General features: G+C 39.6%; 1 protein-coding gene across 1 annotated transcript; it reads right to left on the reverse strand.

The window, feature by feature from the left end:
* Nucleotides 1–5,645: 5,645 nt before the first annotated feature.
* LOC310946805 (uncharacterized protein) lies at nucleotides 5,646–8,835 on the reverse strand. Its single transcript, XM_083913362.1, has 2 exons — nucleotides 8,728–8,835; nucleotides 5,646–8,120 (listed from the first exon to the last, which is right to left on the reverse strand). Exons 1-2 carry the CDS (start codon nucleotides 8,758–8,760, stop codon nucleotides 6,882–6,884), a joined length of 1,272 nt encoding a protein of 423 aa, XP_083769488.1. The 5' UTR covers nucleotides 8,761–8,835; the 3' UTR covers nucleotides 5,646–6,881.
* Nucleotides 8,836–20,655: the final 11,820 nt, after the last annotated feature.

Genomic DNA, 20,655 nt, shown 5'->3' on the forward strand with positions numbered 1-20,655 from the left:
TGACGAAGGTTTGGGGTTGAAGGATTACTCAACCATAATGCTTAATCTGCAGGTTATGACAGAAGGAGAGGCAGGGAGGGAGAGGTTTTTAGGAGCTGTAAAAAAGAAACAAATAAAAATAAAGTTTGAACAATGATTGCGCTTGAGCATACACACAAAAGCATGCACACATAGACACGTACACAAGCACATTTTGCAGGTAGGAATGTGGCTGCGCTTGTTGTCACTGGATCATTTATTCAATCTTGGCTGATGATTGCTTCAGGTTGAAAAGTTCCAACAGAACTGGCCTGACCAGCAGCAACTTTGAAAGGAGATTGCTGACATAAATTCCTCATTTTTACCTGTTGATGAAATAAAAAAAGTGCTACCACCTTAAACAATTGTCTCACTATACTGGGAGGCTGAAGCTTTAGTTATCTAGTTTTTCTTGTATTTACAATCCCTCTTGTCCCTCTGTCATGGCTCAGTTTTTTTTGTCTTACCTGCTCACCTTGCAGCCAATTGAATTTTAAAAAAGGTTATCTCCTCTTTTACCCATCTCTAGTGCCTTGCTCTAATTTGTCCCTCAAGAACAAACTCTCTGCCCTTCTCCAGCAGTTACGACATGCATGAATGCCTCTTCTGTCCTTTTGGAACTGTTAAGTTTCTTTGGATAAGAATATATCTTATCCATTGTCTCACCTTTAGACTACATCATATGTAATTGCTTCAATAGATCTCCACCCAGGTTTGAACTTTATCTCTAAGGTGTGTGTCTGTATGTGTGTTGTGTGCACAGTGATCAGGATCAGGTGACTTGGGTAAAGAGAGTCTTGACAGCAGCAGCTTTGTGGTTGATTATTAACTGTTCCACAGACAGTGGTGGTAACGTTAGGCCTGTGCTGAGAGAATGACCTATCATAGGACATTAATACTTCAAATACCTTGCAGAAAATTAAGTGCTTCATTCAGTGCTGTGTAAAAATCCATTGAGGGGTTTCACATGTTGAAGTTGGTTTGACAAAAGATGAGTCTAAGTTGTACAGTATTTTGTCATATAAAAGCTGTGCACTTTAGTAAACTTTAACCAGTCTGGTCTAATAGAACAGGCTGGGAAGTTAATATTTGTGAGCACACAAACACACACTGATCCCTTCTTTTTGTCTTTGCTGTTTACATTTAGTGGTCATTGTCCATCACTATAGCAACACATCCTGCCATTGGTCAAAGAGACAATGCACACTAGTGGCCATAGCTGAGATTTATTGAATCTTCAACTGCTTGTCCCTATCGTGGTCGCTGGAGCCGATCCCAGCTTGACATCGGGCGTGAGGCGGGGTACACTCTGGATAGGACACCAGTCTATCCCAGGGCACACAGACAACCATTCACACTCACACCTACAGGCAATTAACCTAACATATGCATGTCTTTGGACTGTAGGAGGAAGCCGGAGAACCAGGAACCCTCTTGCTGTGAGGCGACAGTGCTAACCACCACACCACCGTGCTGCTCTCTAAATTCCAGTCCTTTTAAAAATATCATAACAGATGTGTCTCTCAAATATTTTGAATCAAGCCTACTTCTGTAGCATGTTCATAGTTTATGGAAAGGCTACTCAGATACAGCTCAGAATGTTTAGCATGTTTCAATTAGACTTTATTTTTTAAAGCTTAGCAACTATTTTTCTTTCCCCTGCAGGAGGTTCCCAAGTGCCATACAAACTGTGCCAAAAGACTGCTTTGAGAGATGATTCCTGATAAGAGCACATGTGTATGTCAATTTTAGGTCCACATACTGTAGCACACTTAGTATAGACATTAAAGTGGGTGGAGGTACCTTAGTGTAGTTTGGTTTATTGGGGTGAAAGAGGTCAAAGTCCAGTGTTTGGTTTTTTTTTCCTAATCCTGCAGCACTTGCTCTGAGCATCTAATATCACAGCAGATGGGTTTACAGTTGAAAGCCTGGTGCATTCTACACTGTTGCACAAGGGGCGGCTGGTGGCTGAGTGGTTAGGGCAGTCAGCCCATGTAAAGAGGCTGAAGGTCCTCCAGGCAGTGGCCATGGGTTCAGCTCTGACCTGCGGCCCTTAGCTGCATGTCTCCCCCTCTCTCTAGCCCCATTTCCTGCATGTCCTGTATAACAAAGGCTTGGAAAACTGCCAAAAAAATAATCTTAAAAAAAAAGAGTTCCAGTTTTCTTTATCGTATTATAATGTAGTACTACTGGCCTAACAGATATTCCATTATATGCCGTATGTGTATGCATATATTACTATTTGTCACATTGCTCCCCTGCACAAGATGTGAGCATGCTATTGTGCGGAGTATTGGGATTGGTAAACAATGTGAATCACCATAATATAAAGTCATCTACAAAGGAGATTTTTACTAAAATTTTGAAAAAAATAGAAAATTTCATTTTAGGAACTTCCAAATGTATGACACTGGCAACAAAGTTCATGGGGAATGGACATGCAGCGTACATAGGCAGGGCGCAGCAGAAATGTGGGTGTCGTGCCCATGTAGTTTGGCCATTGCACATTAAGAGCTTTTGTGAGTATGAAGTCAGCAGTAACAGTATAGTGGTGAAAGTAGCAGAGCAGTGTTTGTACAGCTTATTTGTCAGTGGATACATGCTACAACTCTTTCAGACTCAAGCAAAGTCGTCTTGCTTGCTAACATCACCAGCTGCAGATAGAGACAACTAGCTAGTTTTGATTTAGTATAGGTGATCTCTCTCGCTGTAACCATAGACTGTATAAAATGCGGACGTAGCATCTCTGTCAAGGTCCATTGTCTCAACTTGATCCAATCGCCCTCACCTACGGGAGTCACCATCTTGCCAGACATTGACTCCGCCTCATTTCCTCTTACCAAAAAGGGCATTGATGTGACGTTGGGGGGAAGGAGATATGTCCATCTGGCTGAGGTATACCTCCGAAGAGAAGTGAGGGCCAGCGGCTAGCTGTCACTCAAGTGGCTGCGCCCCTAATTTTTCAGAAACCTCAACCTCCAATAAAATACTGAAAAACTAGCCTGGTATGAAAAAGTTTGCCCCCCTCAGTGTTGTCATAGAGATATGACCTAAACATACAGACTACAATGTTTTTTGTACCAGGCCTAAAATAGGTTTAATTACACTGTACAAAAATGGCCGATTTAACATGGGGGTCAATCAGAAACTGCTTTATTACTACCGGGGGAACTGCAACTTTTGACACTTCTGTATCAACCAGGAAGTTGCTGTGGTTGGGGCTCGGCTGTAACCAACAACCAACAAGCTTTATGCTAATGATTACACAATACCTTCACAAATTGGCCTCTGATGTAACTTGCGCCAAAGCCCTTTAAAAACCCTAGGTAAAACCCTGCATACAAGTTGTGGAAATTTTCTTATTTTAGCTTTTCAATTGATACAATTGTCCACTATCACCCTGTGGTTGGGCCACCATATATTCTCTTTTTCTAGATTGCATCCTTGCTACACAGAATCTAGTGTTTTGACAGTATGTGTGGGCTGTTGGCTGTGGTGTTGGGTTGCTCAACACAAGATCGCGCTGGGAGTGTAAAGTTGAAATTGCAACATGGGGTTTCATGAACTTCTGCTTAACTTGTAAATGTGCCTTACACAATCCAATGTCCATAACGGTTCCTATTTGGGCTCTGAGCATTGGTAGCTCAGCTCAGGAAACAGAGGTGATCCATCAAATCTGTTTAAAGCTGGAGATGACAGCAGCTGGAAATTTCCAGTGAAGAGGGAGCACTATGTGTAACCCCATAGTTTCCTCTACATGTTATGTATAAAAGTCGAGATGGTTTAAGTATTGACTGGTTAGATGGATTTATACACAAAATATGACCAATTTGCTTGATAGAATGTTCTAAATTATTTTTAAAATACAGAAAATGATATGTAGCCAGTATTTTTTGGAATCCCTTTTCTCACTTAAAATCTACATTTGGGGATTTTCCCTCATTCTCCCCTATTTTTTTTTGTTTTGTTCTACAGTTGTTACAGAGTCATCAACATAGTTGGTTGAGGAGTGTTGACAAAAGTTATCCTAGGTCTGTATCCAGATAGCCTATTTTCACCCCTGAACCACTTGTGAATTACACGTAGGGATGTAAAAATGTAAAAAAAATTGTCCCAAATCTCAAAATTTTAGGGATGCACAATATATTGGCAATCATATCGGTACAATACAGCAAGCGCTCAACAAAACAAGGAAATCAAGAAAGGGCAGCACCTTTGATGTTGATCACAAGTAAAGTAATAGCGATGTTTGCTCTTGATGACCAATTATTTTCCATTGGGGGGGACTGAGGATTTTGCCAGTTGATAGAGCACATTGGGCCTCGCCACAACCTTCCAAGTCACAGCTACTTTTAAGCTATAGATATAGTCATAATATGTTCCTGATATTTTTGTTTTAGCTATTTCAAAAATGGAACTTGAAATAGAGTTAAATTCATTGGTTGGTTTCTGGTTGCCTGGTGGAAACACTGTTTCAGTGACATTTAGTGACATTTACTTTTGAGAACATTAAAATGTAAGTGTGCAAAGACCTCAGTATATATGTTATAAATATTCTTGATAAATGAGGAAAAAGTCAGAACATGTTTTGATATTTTTTATTTATCCTTGAGTTATATTTTACTGCACTTTAATAGACCCTACTGTCTTTTTGCCATGAATATTGGCAAGTTTAATAAGTCGTCAAACCATGTCGGGATACTTGGTTTTGCGGTCTTTAGTTATAGATTCATGATCCAAGCTTTTTTCACCTTTGTGGATAAAACTGGACTTTCTATGAAAAAATAATCTTGGCATGGGTCAGTTTTCAGTCAGCAATGTTAATATTGGTTATCAGTATCGGTGCATCCCTACAAAATCTCTGGGATTTCCATAATGTTTTAGATTTCTTGTTTATGAATTCCAACACTTGTCCATGCTCTTGAAACGTTGTTGTTTTGGACCTGATATTAATTTTGTACTGGGGGACCTATATAAACATGAATGTTTTGTTTTATATCCTATTTGTATAGATCCAAAGAAGTCTTACACCAATTTGCAGTTTCATTGTAAATCATCACATCTTTTACCTGAAACTGAAAAGCTGTGTGTACGTGCCACGGAGGTTATGTAAATGTTGTCTGTACTGTATACACAACAAAGACACTGTATGTTACAAAACACAAAAGAGAGAGAAACACAGCTCAGAATTCAACTTGCAATTAGCTTTGTCGTGTATGCACTTAAAATGTTCTGAACTCTTTACCTCTTTAGTTTAACTAGGTCTTATAGATCTACTATAAGTATGTGACTGGCATACAGTATTTTACAGTATTTTATTTTTATCCTGATTTACTTTCAGGCAAGATCAGTTCAGTTAAAATAATTCATCTTCAGTATGTAATTGAACAACTGTATTCCTTTTCTTGCAACCATTGATTGTTTAAAACATATTGTTGACTGTATGATAGAGTTAATAACATCCCACAATGAAGGCAAAGTATACCCTTAACTATACCTTAATTTGTATTCTTAAATTTCCTTCATATCTCTAAAGGGAAACAATGGGTGAGGAAGTTACTAAACTGTAGATGTGAAGATGCAAATTAATGTAATTGAATAACAAATTGGAGTCAAAAACAACAGCATACATTCATTTCTTTATTCAGAAATTTATTTTGTCCCTTTTCAGACAATTAAAAATATAAGATTCTCTTTTTACTGCTTTTTCTCACATTGGTATTTCACAGATGTTAAAATATTTCTCCATAAATAAAGTACAAAATACATTTGTTTCTTTCTTTAAACACAAATAAATATCATAATAAATATATTAGTTTAAGTTAAACAACAAGAGGCAACCAATAACCAAAAGGAATACTGCGCTGTTAAAGTCCCTGAACCAGGTTGTCAAACAAACGGGGGACGATAAAAGATTAGGTGCAAAATTTACAAACCAGCAAAGATGACAGAATGTTAATTAAATCTCATAAAGTGTGTCAGGATACAGATACTCACATCTAAACTCACTGACATACATTTTTTTCTGTTAGCACACTTTGATCTTTCAGCATTCTGCAACTTATACATGCTCGCACCCCGGGTCTCAGGAAAATGGCATGATTACACACCCACACACCTACACACACGCACTCAGCACGCACGCGCGCACACACACATACACACACACACACACACACACACACACACACACACACACACACACACACACACACACACACACACACACACACACACACACACACACACACACACACACACACACACAAACCGAGCAGAGTGAAGTATGAAGCTTTGGTTGAATGCTACTGGGAGACTTGACAGTTTCTCCCATTTGGATTAGCTGTAAAGTGCATATCACAGATAAAATGGCATCAGTGACACATGTCAGGTCTCACTGATTAAGGCTACTGAATCAAACATACTGTTTGTGGCACCAAGAGTAAATGGCCCATGAGGCAGGGAAAATCTTAAGGGCACAGGAATTAATGATTATCACTAAGGCTATGCTATTTTGATCACTACAGATTTATGGTAAGTACAAACCAGGCTATTTACTGGTACTGTCAAGACCTGCAGAGGAGGTTAATTTTTACAGAAGACCACATACAAAGGTCTTATAGGCTACAGAATATTTTTAAGTATAAAAATAAAGTCTGATAACATTTGGATACTAAAATCATCTCAGTGTGTGTAGTTTTTCCAAGACGAATTCCATTTAACAAACATAAATTAAGAACTTTAAGTGTTATTGTGTCAAAAGTTGACTTGTCCTGATCAGTTCTGGTTCTGAAGAAAGTACAGATAAACAGACGCAGTTAACAAGGTGTCAGTTCTCTTCTGTTCCTTCTCTTTGGATCCGTTTAGTCGGACAGGGACAGCCGTTCGAACACAGTGAGCCTCTTGGTGGCTGCGTCGAATGTTGGAGACTCAGTTCCACTGGAACCTCCACTGCTGCTGCTGTAGCTGTCCTCCAGGGAGTCCTCGGAGGAGAAACGCTGGAGTCCAGCAGGCTTCATGAATCCTCCGTGGCCTCCAGAACCCGGAAATGGCATGCTGCTGTCCTGGTGGTGCCCGTCATCCACACTGGCGAAGACTCTGTTGTTGTTGTTGCTGTTGTTGCTGTGAAAGTTATTTCCATGGCCGCACACGCAGCGTGAGGCCTTTGGCTCCAGAATGAGAGGAATGCTGTGGATGTCTCCGGTGCTGGCACGGGACTGATGGTTGCCAAACTGGAATGCAACTGCCTCCCGCTGAAGAGAGTCACCAAACACTGGGGAGAGGAGATCAGCTGGAGGTGGGGAAACGGAGGGAGCACGGCTGAACCCCAGGTTAGGATCATTGAAGGACGAAGGGAATGATGGTGGAGGTGAGCTGCGTGAAGAGCCCAGGAATCCGGCAAAGCTGACACTCTGACGCAGTTGGTGGCGTGGATTCTGACCACTGGGAGTCGATTGCTGATTCTGGAATTTGGCAGATGACAATGGAGCTCCGCTGATTTTGTCCTCGTGGATAAAGTGACAGCGTGAGCCATAGGGGCAGTAGCCAAAGTTGTAAAAGGTTCTGCAGGGCTCTGTCTTGTACTTGGGGTGGCGGAAAAGTCCACGCAGCTCTGGCTCGCCGTGGGCAAACTGGCACTTACTGCCATACTTGCAGCTGCCAGTCTCCTGGAAGCCACGGCACAGCTCCGTCTTGTAACGATTAGGGGCCACCACTTGCGGGACCTGGGCTGGGATGTTAGATGAGGGAGGGAAGCCAGGTGGTGGAGCCACAGTAGTAGCAGGGGGAAAAGCCTCCAGGTTCTTCAGCTGTCCGAAGGTGGAGAGTAGGCTGCTGCTGGACTCAGTCAGGCTCATGGAGCGGTCGGGCCTGAAGGGGAGTGGTTTTGGTTTGGAGACAGGGCCCTGGCTCCAGATGTTGGATGACCAGAAAGGGCTACCGTTGTCATCATTGTTAACATGCTCAGTGCTCAAGCTGTGGCTCGAGGAGGCAGGAGGGGAGGGGGGAGAGAAAAAGGAGACTGACCGGTTCAGCCGACTCTGCCCTGGGCCTTTGAGTTGAGACTGTTTCTGGAGCAAGACATCATCCAGGTTCATAAAGTTCTGTTAAAGAAGGTGAACAAAGTTATGATACAGACCTTGATACTTCTCATTTCAAAGCAATATACTACATTATGAATGTCATCATTTTCCTCTTTAAACCTACTTTCTACAACAGATCTTTCCAATCTAAATGTCTTCTATTCATATAGAACAGGTTCATATTTAAGATCTTTTATCTCTTAAAGAAGGAAATGAGACAAAAATGTCAAAACAAAGTAATTAAGAAGGCAGTCATGAAAATATGAAAGCAAACTGTGCAGTTGTAGCCATTTATCTGCCATGTACATAGAATCGCAACATACAATTAAATGTGGCTAATTGCAGTTTTTGACTGGTTTCTCATGAAAATTCTAATAGTGGAAGATTGGAATCGAAAAATATAACAAACAACCCAGCGCTGACTGTCTCCCTTATCTCTCTGAACTAAAGAAATCCTGTGTAGGACTAAACTCAGTTCAAAAAGGAATTCCCTGTCAAATCAGTGATTCACAGGAATAAAATGAGCAGGAAAAAACAAACACTTTGGGAGAGAGGTTAAAAAAGCTGACCCACTCCAACTCTATGAAGCCTTTCCTTTCCAAAACAAAATCCCTAAACTTCGACTCACCTTTGTGAAAATGTCGTCAAGCATTTCGGACATGCTGTACCCCTTTAGCCAAAAGAAGAAAAAAAAATTCAGCTTTGATCCACGGTTGACTGTTAGATACCTGTGTCCAGCCTTGAGTGAAGTTAGATTTGCAGCTTGTTCTAGTTCTTTTTATCTGCCTTGAAATCCCTCCCCCAAGGCCTGGGAGGAGTTTCCACTTGCTATGTTCCCGGATGACCCTCCCTCTGCCTCAAGTTTCTTGAGCTCAGAGAAGGGCGGGTATAAAAAAACAACAACAAAAAAAGAGAAAGAAAACTGTGTATTTTTAGCTAGCTGTGTGAAATGCTTCAGTTTTGTAGGCATGCGAGAGCAAAGTGGGTTATTTACATATCTCAATGCATGCTCTTTCATAGCACACACTCGTTTTTCTTGTGTTTTTTAACCTTATTTTGTATATGTTCATTCAGATGTTTTCAGCAGAAAGTAAAACATCATTCTAGTTAGTCTTTTTTTCAGGATATGAAGCACCCAGATGTGAAGTGGCAAATTAGGGTGTTTGTTTAGACCTGTAAAGTGACCCTTATCATCACTCATTAACATGTAAAGCAGAACTCTTCCGTAGCAAACGCATACACAGGCATACATTTACAGTATATACATTCAGATGACTAATGGTAGGTTTTCAGGAAGTGTAATCTTGTCCCTGGTCGCATACTGTTAAGTTAAGTTTCTAAACGTTTTTGCCCACAGAGGAGAGAATATATCACTGCACCTTCATGTTTACCAGAATTCATACAGCCACATTTCCCCTTATTTCCTCTGGTGTATGTTGTGATTACAGTGGGGCTACAGTTTTCCACCAAAGCCCTGACAGAATCCAACAGTTATCAGAACAGAACCAATATGAGCATCGATTAGTCAAAGGCAGAAACCTTTGGACTGAAAACAAGATAGGAGTGAGTAAAAATAAACAATAGGGAACACTGGACTCTGCTGTTTGTCCATTAGAAACAACATACTTCTATTCCTCCAACCCTCAAATTCAATCCTTTATGCTCAACACTGTGTTAATCCAACTCTTATACACCCATAATATCATTTGAATGTTTAAATTTGAACCATACCAAGCACATATTTTGAACATTCACACCTTTTTTGTCACACTTTTGACTCCATGGCCCACAGCGGAAATCATTCTTCATCTTAAATCATGCAAATTTCACAAACAAAACTGAAATTGTTATTACCAGAAGACTATTGGATTTTCTACTTCTGGTTTCTATGGTGAACGCTGCATCAGTCTTTGTTTTCTTTCTCAGAGGAATTCAGAGCAGCTGTTCCTGCCACAAGAACGTATTACAGTAACGCGTGTGTGTGTGTGTGTGTGTGTGTGTGTGTGTGTGTTGAGATCCTGTGTTATTTTGTAGGGTACTTTATATACACTCACTAAGCATTATTTCCTTGACTCACACATCAGTGTCGACTGACCTTCAAGTCTATAAATACATCACACTTTTCTTGTAAACATTAAATTCACGTATAGCACGTACTGTATATGATGTATAATAGCTTTGTTATCATGGCAGAGCTGTGTCACTGACTCTTAAGCAAACCTGCATTGCTGTGCATATTAAGGATTCATTATTGGAACCAGAAGCTTGATGAATACAGAATGATAAGAGATTATTTTGACTTAGCAGTGAGATATGTGGGAAAATGACATCTTCAGACTGGGTGAAACCCCCAATAACGGGCCATTTTATCTGATGTGCATATCTATCAGCATATCTATCAGCTTCCGGTTTCTTTCTACAAAACTGTGCTGATATCTGCTAAACGGGAGACTTCATTAGTTTCTGCACTGCTGCTGTTGCCGCGTGTGTCACCCACTCGTGCGTGAGTCATATTTAGTCCTGGCAATGACGGCGCAAACATTGTAATAAACGTTGTGCAAGTGTAGAAGACTCACTGCAATATTAATTGCTACGTGCTCACGCGTGATGGCGGTAAACAGAAGAAGGATGCCCCCAGAAAAACCGCAAGACTCAACCTGGGGCTAAAACACACAAGGATTGTCAAACTGTGCAGGAAGGCACACAGAAGAACTCATGAATAGTATTCCATGATGATTTTAAGATAAACAAAATGTTATTTGTCTAGTTGAAATGTAGTTATTGAATTGTGCCTCAGGCCCTGTAAATGGAATGCAGTTATTGTGACTTTAAGGCCAATGGTGCAATACTTTATTTGACATCTGTCTCTAAGGAAGGGAGGGAATGTTAACTAAAAGTAGGTCAAAAAGTAATGCTAAATAAGTCAAATGCTAAATAGAAGTAATATTTTCGCTAAGACTGTAAAAAAGATCTTAATGTTGTGATCCAGGTGGCAGGCTACCTACTTCATACAAGTCTTTTTTATTTTGTAAATGTAAAAATGATACACCGATGTCAAACAACTGTAGTAGGCTGAAAGTCTAATGTGTCGTAACATGAAAGTACACAAGTGAAGCAATCGAATAATAAAATAAATCACCTAATTAAATATTGCAGAAACATTATGTAACTTCCCAACTTCAGGAAACCGTGAGGTATGACACAAGCATAGCTTCAATACAATTTACCACCAGAGCACATACATCTTCTCCCGGTTCTGTTCTTGTCACTATTTTACATCAACCTTCCGATTTTTGCACATTTAATACCCAGGTCTTTCTGATTGAATGCTGTCACAGTTGCATTTGTTTATGAAACTACATGGTACAAGGTTTTTTTTTTTTTTTAAATGATTGTGACAATCTATCATTTGTTATTTAAATGATGCCATAGGATAGGAATGCTTGATTGTGAAGGATTTATTATTAATGTCATAAACTTCCATTGGGAATATCACCCACCATCATCACAACTCTCAGGCAGACCGATGGGCAGAGTGACAGGCCGACTGAAACCAAACAGACCTCTCATGTTCAGCTATTAATAACTTCAGCGAGATATAAATAACTTACTTCACTATAAATCTGAGAGCATTACATACTTTGGAAAGTATATAATGAGGCCGTATTAAGGGTGTGGAAAAAAAATCTCCCTGTCATTCTCATTTTTCACTACCTTCAGACCTTTTCTCAACGGAAGGTCGGTAAGTTAGCACAGAGGTAAGAGGAGCAAATAGCTGCAGTGTGTTAAATGTGTGTTTTTAGTATGTTTTTGTATTTGTGCGTATGTGTATGTGTTGTGGTTACCTCGCTCTACTTGTTTCTGTTCTTTCTCTTGCCTCAGTTGCATGGAAAGTCACTCTAACAGGGAGGGGCGCACACACACACACACACACACACACACACACACACACACACACACACACACACACACACACACACACACACACACACACACACACACACACACACACACACACACACACACACACACACACACACACATACGGTACATGCTCACACAAATACAAGCTTAAAGGCGCATTCCTGCTGATGTTGGCCTCCAGGTTGTTGTGTTGTTTTCTTTCTTTTTTTTCACCTTGGTGACTAAGTGAGCGAGCTAGTGTTTAATGCCAGGTTTTTTGCTGTTTTTTTTTTTTTTTTTTTAAAGTGACATACCAGCGTACATGTAGCTTTCTTACATGTTTGGACTTGATCACACAACGCTGCGTCAGATAAGTATGAGTAGGCTGTGGGAACATTTGTAATATGAGCTTTGACTTCCATAGAAAAAAATACGAGAACACACTGATCTAACAGAACCTGGACAAAGATAGATGAGCTCAGGCCTTTAAAATCTTAAACTTAGGCTATATTCATCATTAGGAAAACATATATTATATTTTTAAGGATTTTTGTCATGTAAATATTGTAGAGATAGCATCTTCAGCTGGAAAACCCCGGCTTAATTTTCTTACATAAGTTCCCACTCATCACATGAAACCTAATATGCCTTGTTATTCCATTTCATAAAATTGGCATTTTTGTTTTGCTGTGACATTTCTTTAATGTCTGTGGCGTCAACCTTAAGATAAAAAACTGTATATATTTGAAAAAAACTGCTGTATTACTTCTTATTTTACAAACTAGCGTAAAGGAATAAATAAAACAAAAAAATTAACAATATTGTGCTTTTACAATAAGTGTAAGATGTTTCATACACAATATACCCCACATCCCTATAGTGTGCATGCATGGCATCTGTGTATTGGGATTGTGTAATGCCACTAAGCTGTATAAATGGATCATTAACTAGGCCTTTGTATAGTCTTATCAACCATCTGCTTTTACATGTAACTCAATCAGGAGGCTAGATCAGTGGTTGAAAACGTATACAAAGTTGTTTTTTTAATATTTGAATTCATATCATAAATAATTAAAGGCAACTTCAAATATATTGTGGTGTTGTTCAGCTTAGTGGTCCCATATTGTCAAAACCTTTTTAATTGTAAAACACAAAGTGTTGTTTATGAATACTGTGGAAGCATCAAAACACTGTATTCAGAAACTGTCTTTAAACGAGCCATCAGGACTTCCGCAAAGTTGTGATCACACAACTATCAGGGTTCCAAGCATTTCGGAAAACCTGGACATTTAGAGAGAAGTCCTCCTGTCATGGGACACCTGGAAATTGATTAAACTGTCCAGATATCCAGGAAATGCTCTATCTTGTCCTTGAGAATTTGAATTGTATTGGAAACCTATGTCAACCTCGGTGCATATTTTGTTTGAAACTTGATTGTTGACTGTAGGATAAGCCTCATGACACCTCATATAGCAGGTTTGTCCTCAGAGAAGCCCAGTGCCTTGGGGCATTATATCTTAATGAATTTAGTTAATAGGCCTACTATGTAACGCGTGACGCTTTATTAGGCAGCAGAGGGAGAGAATAATGGCGTCAGCATAAAGTAGCAAAGTCAAATTGGCTCCCAGCGGTGTCAAAGGCACAATCGAGTCCTGCAAGAAATTTTCTAATCAACTAAACAAACAACTAAACATCAACTGAACAAACAATACAAAAGTATGACACTTGTTCTTTCAATTAAAACTGGACATATGTGTTACTTGGAAAGATGTAGGTTTTTCAGAAGAAAAGGCTATACGACCTTATTATACAGTTAGCAGTGACACTTTATCGTAAACCCAGTATCATTAAAAAAGGAGGAATATAACTGTGGTTAATGTGTAAACACTAGGCTTACTGGTAAAATATATCACCAGTTCTGAGCAAGTGATGTCATATATTGTCAACAAAAAAAAAACTCCTGGAAAAAAAGTTCTGGAAAGGTCCCAAAAAATGATTTCTTAAAAACAGTGGGAACCCTGAACTACTATAAAGTGCCACTAGAGTGCCGTTACTGTAATTCCACGGCTGAAAGGATGGTGCAGAGACACCAAGAGCGCAGATGCGGAAGACCTGGAAATGCTGACCAATGCTGAGGCAGACACTGAAATGCAACGTTTCAGACAGAGGGTGAATATTGGTGACAGTGACAGAAAAGTTATGTGGTTTTTGAACATTAAAGCATATAAACATGTTCTAGTAGAAACCAAATATGAAAAAAGTACGAACCTGAAAATAGCATACAGACAGCATAATTTATCCCCTTTAATAATTTCTCCTTATCTACACTTGCCAGCATTAATATACACATTTTAAAACAGAGGAGAAGTTGTATAAACTGTGCTGGCATATTTTCATTCTTCAAGGATTCCTTTCTGTAAAGACTACTAGTGCTATTCTGCCCAAATAAGAAGGGAAACAGAAGGGGATTTTTAGGACTCTGACTCACTCTGGATGGCTGTAACCTGCCAAGTCATGATCATATGGCTCATGGTGACAGCCAGGTTAGCTCAAGATACAGAGAAGACGCCCATTAGGCAGCTAAGGTTTCCGTTATGCTGAAACAAAATTGATGCTGAAGAATAAAATACCATGTTCTTAAACCATTTGTTGAAAAAGTAACTTTTCCATCTTTAAATCGAATGCATCATTAGTTACATTACATTACAGTTTCTTATCATTCAGTTCTTTCCACTTCTTTTATCCATCTATCCAGGCCACACTTCAAGCCCCTGACAGACACAGTCTGACCAGCCTGTGGCTCTAATAAGTGATAATTTGCAAATATTTAACCCTGCTCTCCATAACATCGCTATGGTGACATACAAACATTGCTCGCATAAGCGGGCACAGGTTCAACAGTCACTTAGCAACAGCTGTGAAGCAGCGCAGCTAACATGGCCACCACGGAAATGTAACGAGACCAAGCTGCCCATGCCTCTGAACGTGTCAGGTGATTCATCAGAGAGATGGAGGAAGAGGAGAGATGGGAGCACGAGGAGGGAGGAGTGAAAGTGAGTCAGTGGTTTAAGTTGGTTGGGAGCCTGTGTTAACACTAGGGTCAGGGAAAGTACCTGCCTTTCCAAATACATACAGTATATTTGGAGAGGCAGGTACACAGCGTCTCCATCTTTATCTTATATATGTCATGTAACAGATAAGGCTGTTTCTGTGTCAGTTAATTTGATAGGGACAGTGGACTTTGGAAATCACGCAATAAACACACACCGCACCACAATGCAGTGCAGACGTGCAAACACGTTACTATGGGGGTCATTTAACTTGACGGAACTATATCTCAATCAAAGAAGCAAATAACTTGAAAGGATTCTAGCTTAAGTCACAGTGTAAACTGTGTGACTTTCAAGCAGTGGAGATGTTAAATTCAGGTGTTGCAGCTACAGTACAAAGGGATTAATGAGAAACCAGGAAAAATACATTTTAAAATAAATAAATAATATTAAAGGCACACACTATGTGGTTGTATGATATAGCAGGGTGTTGGAGTTTTTGAGAAATTCCCACATGTTGTAACAATCGCCTGTCCATCATGTTTACATCAGTTCATACGCAGAGTAAATTGTGAGCACCACTACCAGTAATCTGGCAGGTCAAAATAGATGATGACTGGTCAGAATTGTTTGTGTATATGTCAGCGTTTAAGGAGCAAAGAGAACATGATACAGTCATTTGTCAATCCTAGTCTGGTGTTTTCCTTTCTCAAGCTTTTGCACAGACCCTTATTTCCTCAAGTCGAACATGTGACCAAAACCTATTTCCTGGTCTCTTCTCTCCTACTTTGCACTACTCTCAATAAGTTTGTGCTGTGTTCTTTCTAATTTTGTTGTCTAAAGGTCAACTCTTTTTTTTTTATCATCGACAATTGTGGAATAATTTTGAAATTCGGATGTTATTCGATGAGGAATGTGACGTCATGAAACCAGCAATGGCATGATTAATAAATGAATTAAGCGCAAACTCATTACACTAAAGATGACAAGATAATTATGTCTTCTCAGGTTTTATATTCTTTCCTTATGTTTCTATATTGTTACCTAGTTTCCCTAGATTGAATTGAGAAAAACCAGGGCTGTTATGAGTTATAACTTCTATATGTATAAAACATGACAGAATTCTTAAAAAAACAAAACAATAAATGAACAAGCATGAACTTGAGCCATTATCAGTGTTCACATTCAGTTTTGGCTTTGACTTTTTCCACAAGAGGATGGCTGTTCTAAGGATGTCGTTCTGTGGACTGAAGGGGTTAAAGATGTACACAGCACAAAGGTGTAGCCAGTGTGATACTGGACTGGTTAGACTTGTTTCTGCAGGGTTTTGTCTCAAGGCGGTATCAGCCGTCATTTAGCTGAACACTCAAATGCAATAGTAAAAATAGACGGGCACTTGAAAAGCGCAGAACAGTCTGGAAGGCCTTATCTCGCAATTTTAACAACAGTTAAGTATAATTTGTGTATCCCCCCGTGATTGGGATATGCTCCAAATTGTAATGGGTTCTTCATGGACACATGCTACACACTTCCACCAAGTTTCATGAACATTGGGGAAGTAGTTTTTCTGTACTCTTGCTGACAATCAATGTTACAGCTCCTTGGCATGTATATATGTGTGTATGTATGTGTGTTTGCAAAGCTCGTCAGTAATGACGAAATATCTATCTTGCTTCCTCCACCAGTGCAGCAGTGTGGTTTTGGAGGAATTTCTGCTGTGGGCCAAACTTTTACAAAAGACAGATGTTCAAATAGAAATGGTAATAATTCAAATGATGTGCTGAATGTTATCATGACAGCTGCAATAGCAATTTAGGATAATGCTACAATTAATGCTTGTGTTTTCCAGCAAGTTGTTTTTTACCTCAGGGGAGTCAGAAGTGGTGGATTCTTGTAACAGAGTGAAATCTGGACTTTGTGTGTGTGTGTGTGTGTGTGTGTGTGTGTGTGTTCTGATAGGGTGTTTTTCTCCGCAGAGTAATATATTTCTCATCCACATCCCAAACAGATTTTTCAGAGTGAAGTTTTCCCCCCTCAGGAACAAACAAAAATAATCTCACATCAGCTTTATGCCACAGTCCTTCACACTCGCCGTGAAGGATTGTGGCGCTGAACAAATCTAATTATGTGGAATTGATTCGATCTTCTGTTCTGAAGAAACTTTTGAAACAAATGTAGCAGAAAGTGAAGGAAAGAAAATGTCCTAATGCAGCTTCACATGTCCAGTCATCTGGATGCAGCAGACATGTGGCAAGAAGTCTGTACTTTAGTTCCTTACTTTACCTGTCAAGTTAAGTGAGAGCAAAACAGAAACTGGGAAATTTAAAAAAGACAGGAACAGCTTATGAGATTCAACTTCGTATGCAAGAGAACACTATGAGTGTCATGCGGCAAGACCGAGTTACTCAAGCAGTTTTGCAAGAACTGTCACACAACAAGACATAGCTAAAGCATTTAACTTGGTCTTTGTCTGTTTTTGCACAACATGTATTACTGTATTTGTATGTATTACTGCAAATGGTGAAATCAATTCAATTAAAATTCTGTAAACTGTGAAATTAAAGAAGTTGTCTTATGCTAGCTTGGAAGTCTATTCCTGACTTTTGAGAGGAGTTGGTTCTCAATCCTACATGTAGAACATAGTTAATCTGGCTGTTTCCATCCATCCATGTAGATGCATTCATAAAATATAATAATAGTAATAAAAAGCCATCATCTAGTCTGACTTTGTCTGGGTAAAAGTGTTTAAATGCTGAGCTATCCTTTAAAAACCTCAGCATGTTGGCACAGTTAATGCTTTATCAGCAAGCCACCCCTGTGTGCGTGTGTATGAGTTACAGCAGTGTGTGTGTGTGTGTGTGTGTGTGTGTGTGTGGGCTGCAGGTTCTCTCTTAGTCCAAGGTCACCACTGTGTGTTGTCAGGAGTTATCTGCGTCCGTCGCTACATTATGACTCACTCAGTGTGGAGGTGTTTTCCCGCTGCAGTGGCCCCGGTGGATGATCTACAGCGATTCTACCACAAATAAAGCAGGCTGGCTCCATGGCGGCCATCCAGGTATCATCCTGTGTCCACTGGGCACCGCGTTAAACTGCAAGAACTCAGCAGATGTTTTGGGGGTTTTATTTTTGGGACTATTTAATCATGGTGTTCTTTTGCCAAAGCTGGAAGGACACGGCCAGATTTCAGTGCTTGCTGAACCAAACTAATCTTGTCCACCGGGGGAGAAGAAAAGAACAAACAAAACTGCAGAGAAAGTGGGTATTGACACTGAGAGTTTTCAGTGAGGGCATGGCGTAGTGACAAATATTTGGATTACAGTCTAATAAAAAGCCATACATTAATCTTTGTCTAAGGCCATTCTGACAGAGTAAACAGAAATTGCTACATAAAAAGCTACAGGGAATTAAAAAGTCCAGAAACGGAAGAGTATAGTTTTACACCATGTTTGTCTGTGTTGTACCAGGAAAGACATTCTCTCAGTTACAGGAAATCATTGACTGATTGATTAAAGTGGGACAGTTTTCAAAACTCCAACCTTTCATCTCTCTTATCACAAACTCTTCAGTATTGAGCAACAGTTGCATTATATCCGAGTAGAACAGACGCAGCTACATGTCTGCATGTCAGTTTCTCATTTTTCTTTTTCTTTCTCAATCCTTCAACTTTGTTTGCCCTCACGCTCGTGTGTCACCTCCCACAGAGACTCTCAACAAGTTCTCTGAAGTTTCACTATTTCTCAAAACTTCGGTCTTTTCCCCCCCTCCTCCATTTCCCTTCTCACTTTTCCAAAGCACCAGCGCTCTTCCTTCTCACACGGAAATGGAGCCAGGTTGAAGAGAGGCAGAAGAATGAGGGGGAGGGACAGACGGGAAGCTGGAAAATGAAACAAATGAAACAAAATGTTCTGAACTGCAGGCTGAAGCAATTGCCAGAAAATTAGCTTCGGGCCGGGGCAAAACTACCCCAGAAGTTTATAAATTGCCTTTTAAATAAGATGATAGGTGAAAGTTAAGATTATACATTAACAGTGTCATAATTGTCACATTACAGAGGGAGCTTGTTAAGGTTTAGAAAAATATTTTTATAAAATTTAGTAGAGTATCAAATTTAAGCATTTATGAGTCAGATAGCTGAGGAAAAAGAGATAAAAGAAAATTTCCGACAGCTTCCATTGTTGACCTTCCTTTGCAAGGGCTATTATAAAATATTTCTAGTATGTCAGTGTGTGTGTGTGTGTGTGTGTGTGTGTGTGTGTGTGTGTGTGTGTGTGTGTGTGTGTTTGTGTGTGTGTGTGTGTGTGTATATATATATATATATACATACAAATTTCACCAGAAAGTCCTGTCTTTCCTTCCCATCCGAAGAAAAGTTAACTTTAACAGGAAAACATATGAATATTAGAAGGAAATAATTTTAAGCTGTACGTTTCTTCTTTATTTTTACTGTCATACACGTAATTTCTCCCTTTATTTTCTAAGTGAGAACTTCTCACTTTATTTCTGTGATCAGTAATTAGTTGATTCAAAGTACTGCATAACAGTGGCTTTGATGTATTAATTACATGTAATCTGCTTCAACCTATATGCTATGCATTTGCAACTTGTTTCAACTTGCCTCACTACAATGAACTGCTAAATCATCCGTAACCTGGTTGTCCACTTTGCCAGAAGTCTGTCAGAAGAGGACATTTCCTGCTGCAGGACAAAATACATATAGGGCTCTTGTTCCTCAGTCTTACAGATGGCTTACAGGTTGAAGTATTTTGCTTGCAGCACCTTTCAGAGCAAAGATAAGGCTTTAGTAAACCTTCCAGGAGCCTCAAGTGGGATCACATCTTTACAGAATTTAATTTAAAAAGTGTTATATTACTTTGAGAGCTTAGAAGAAACACTCAAAATAGAAACGTTTTTAAAAGTGTAGCATGAATCTAAAAGTCGTAGTTGGACTTTTTTGAAGTGGGGTTGTTTAAGTTACTTATCCACAGTCAGTGTGTTACCTTCAGTAGGACCTGCCTATTTTGGAAAAGCAGGTAGAATACATGAACGGAAGCAAAACAATATACTGCTGTGGATGGGGGCAGCGCCTAAACTCTTTCAGCCACCTCAAAAAGGCCCACCTAAAAAGTATATATCAGGTTAAGTGTATGCTATATTTAAAACATTTTCACTGCTTAACCTTGCGGACAGACAGCCCAGTATAGAGAACTGGAGCCATTATGAGCTCTCGTCAAAGCCACTAGACTCCATTCAAAACAACCAGCAGATTGCTGATCTACCACTGCCTCGATCAGTTAGCTAGTGTTATTGTGTGACTGTGGTGTTGAACAAACAAACTAATAGATCAAGGTAGCAACCCATGCTGCATCAGGTAAAATGTATATATAATTGGGACAAAAAACAAAATATTTATTTAACAAACATAGCTTGAATATTTCAAGCGACCTCAGGATTCCTTGTCATATTGTTTCATTGCAGTATGAATATTTGGAGTTCAACGATCATCATGCTCTACGTCATCACACAGTCCGTCTCTTTGATGTTGTGCCACTATCTTGTCTTATCCATGCTGCTTGACTGCATGCCAGACTCAGCTGATAACACCA

The sequence above is a fragment of the Echiichthys vipera genome, assembly GCF_963691815.1.
Source record: "Echiichthys vipera genome assembly, chromosome: 5".
Lineage (NCBI taxonomy): Eukaryota > Metazoa > Chordata > Actinopteri > Perciformes > Trachinidae > Echiichthys > Echiichthys vipera.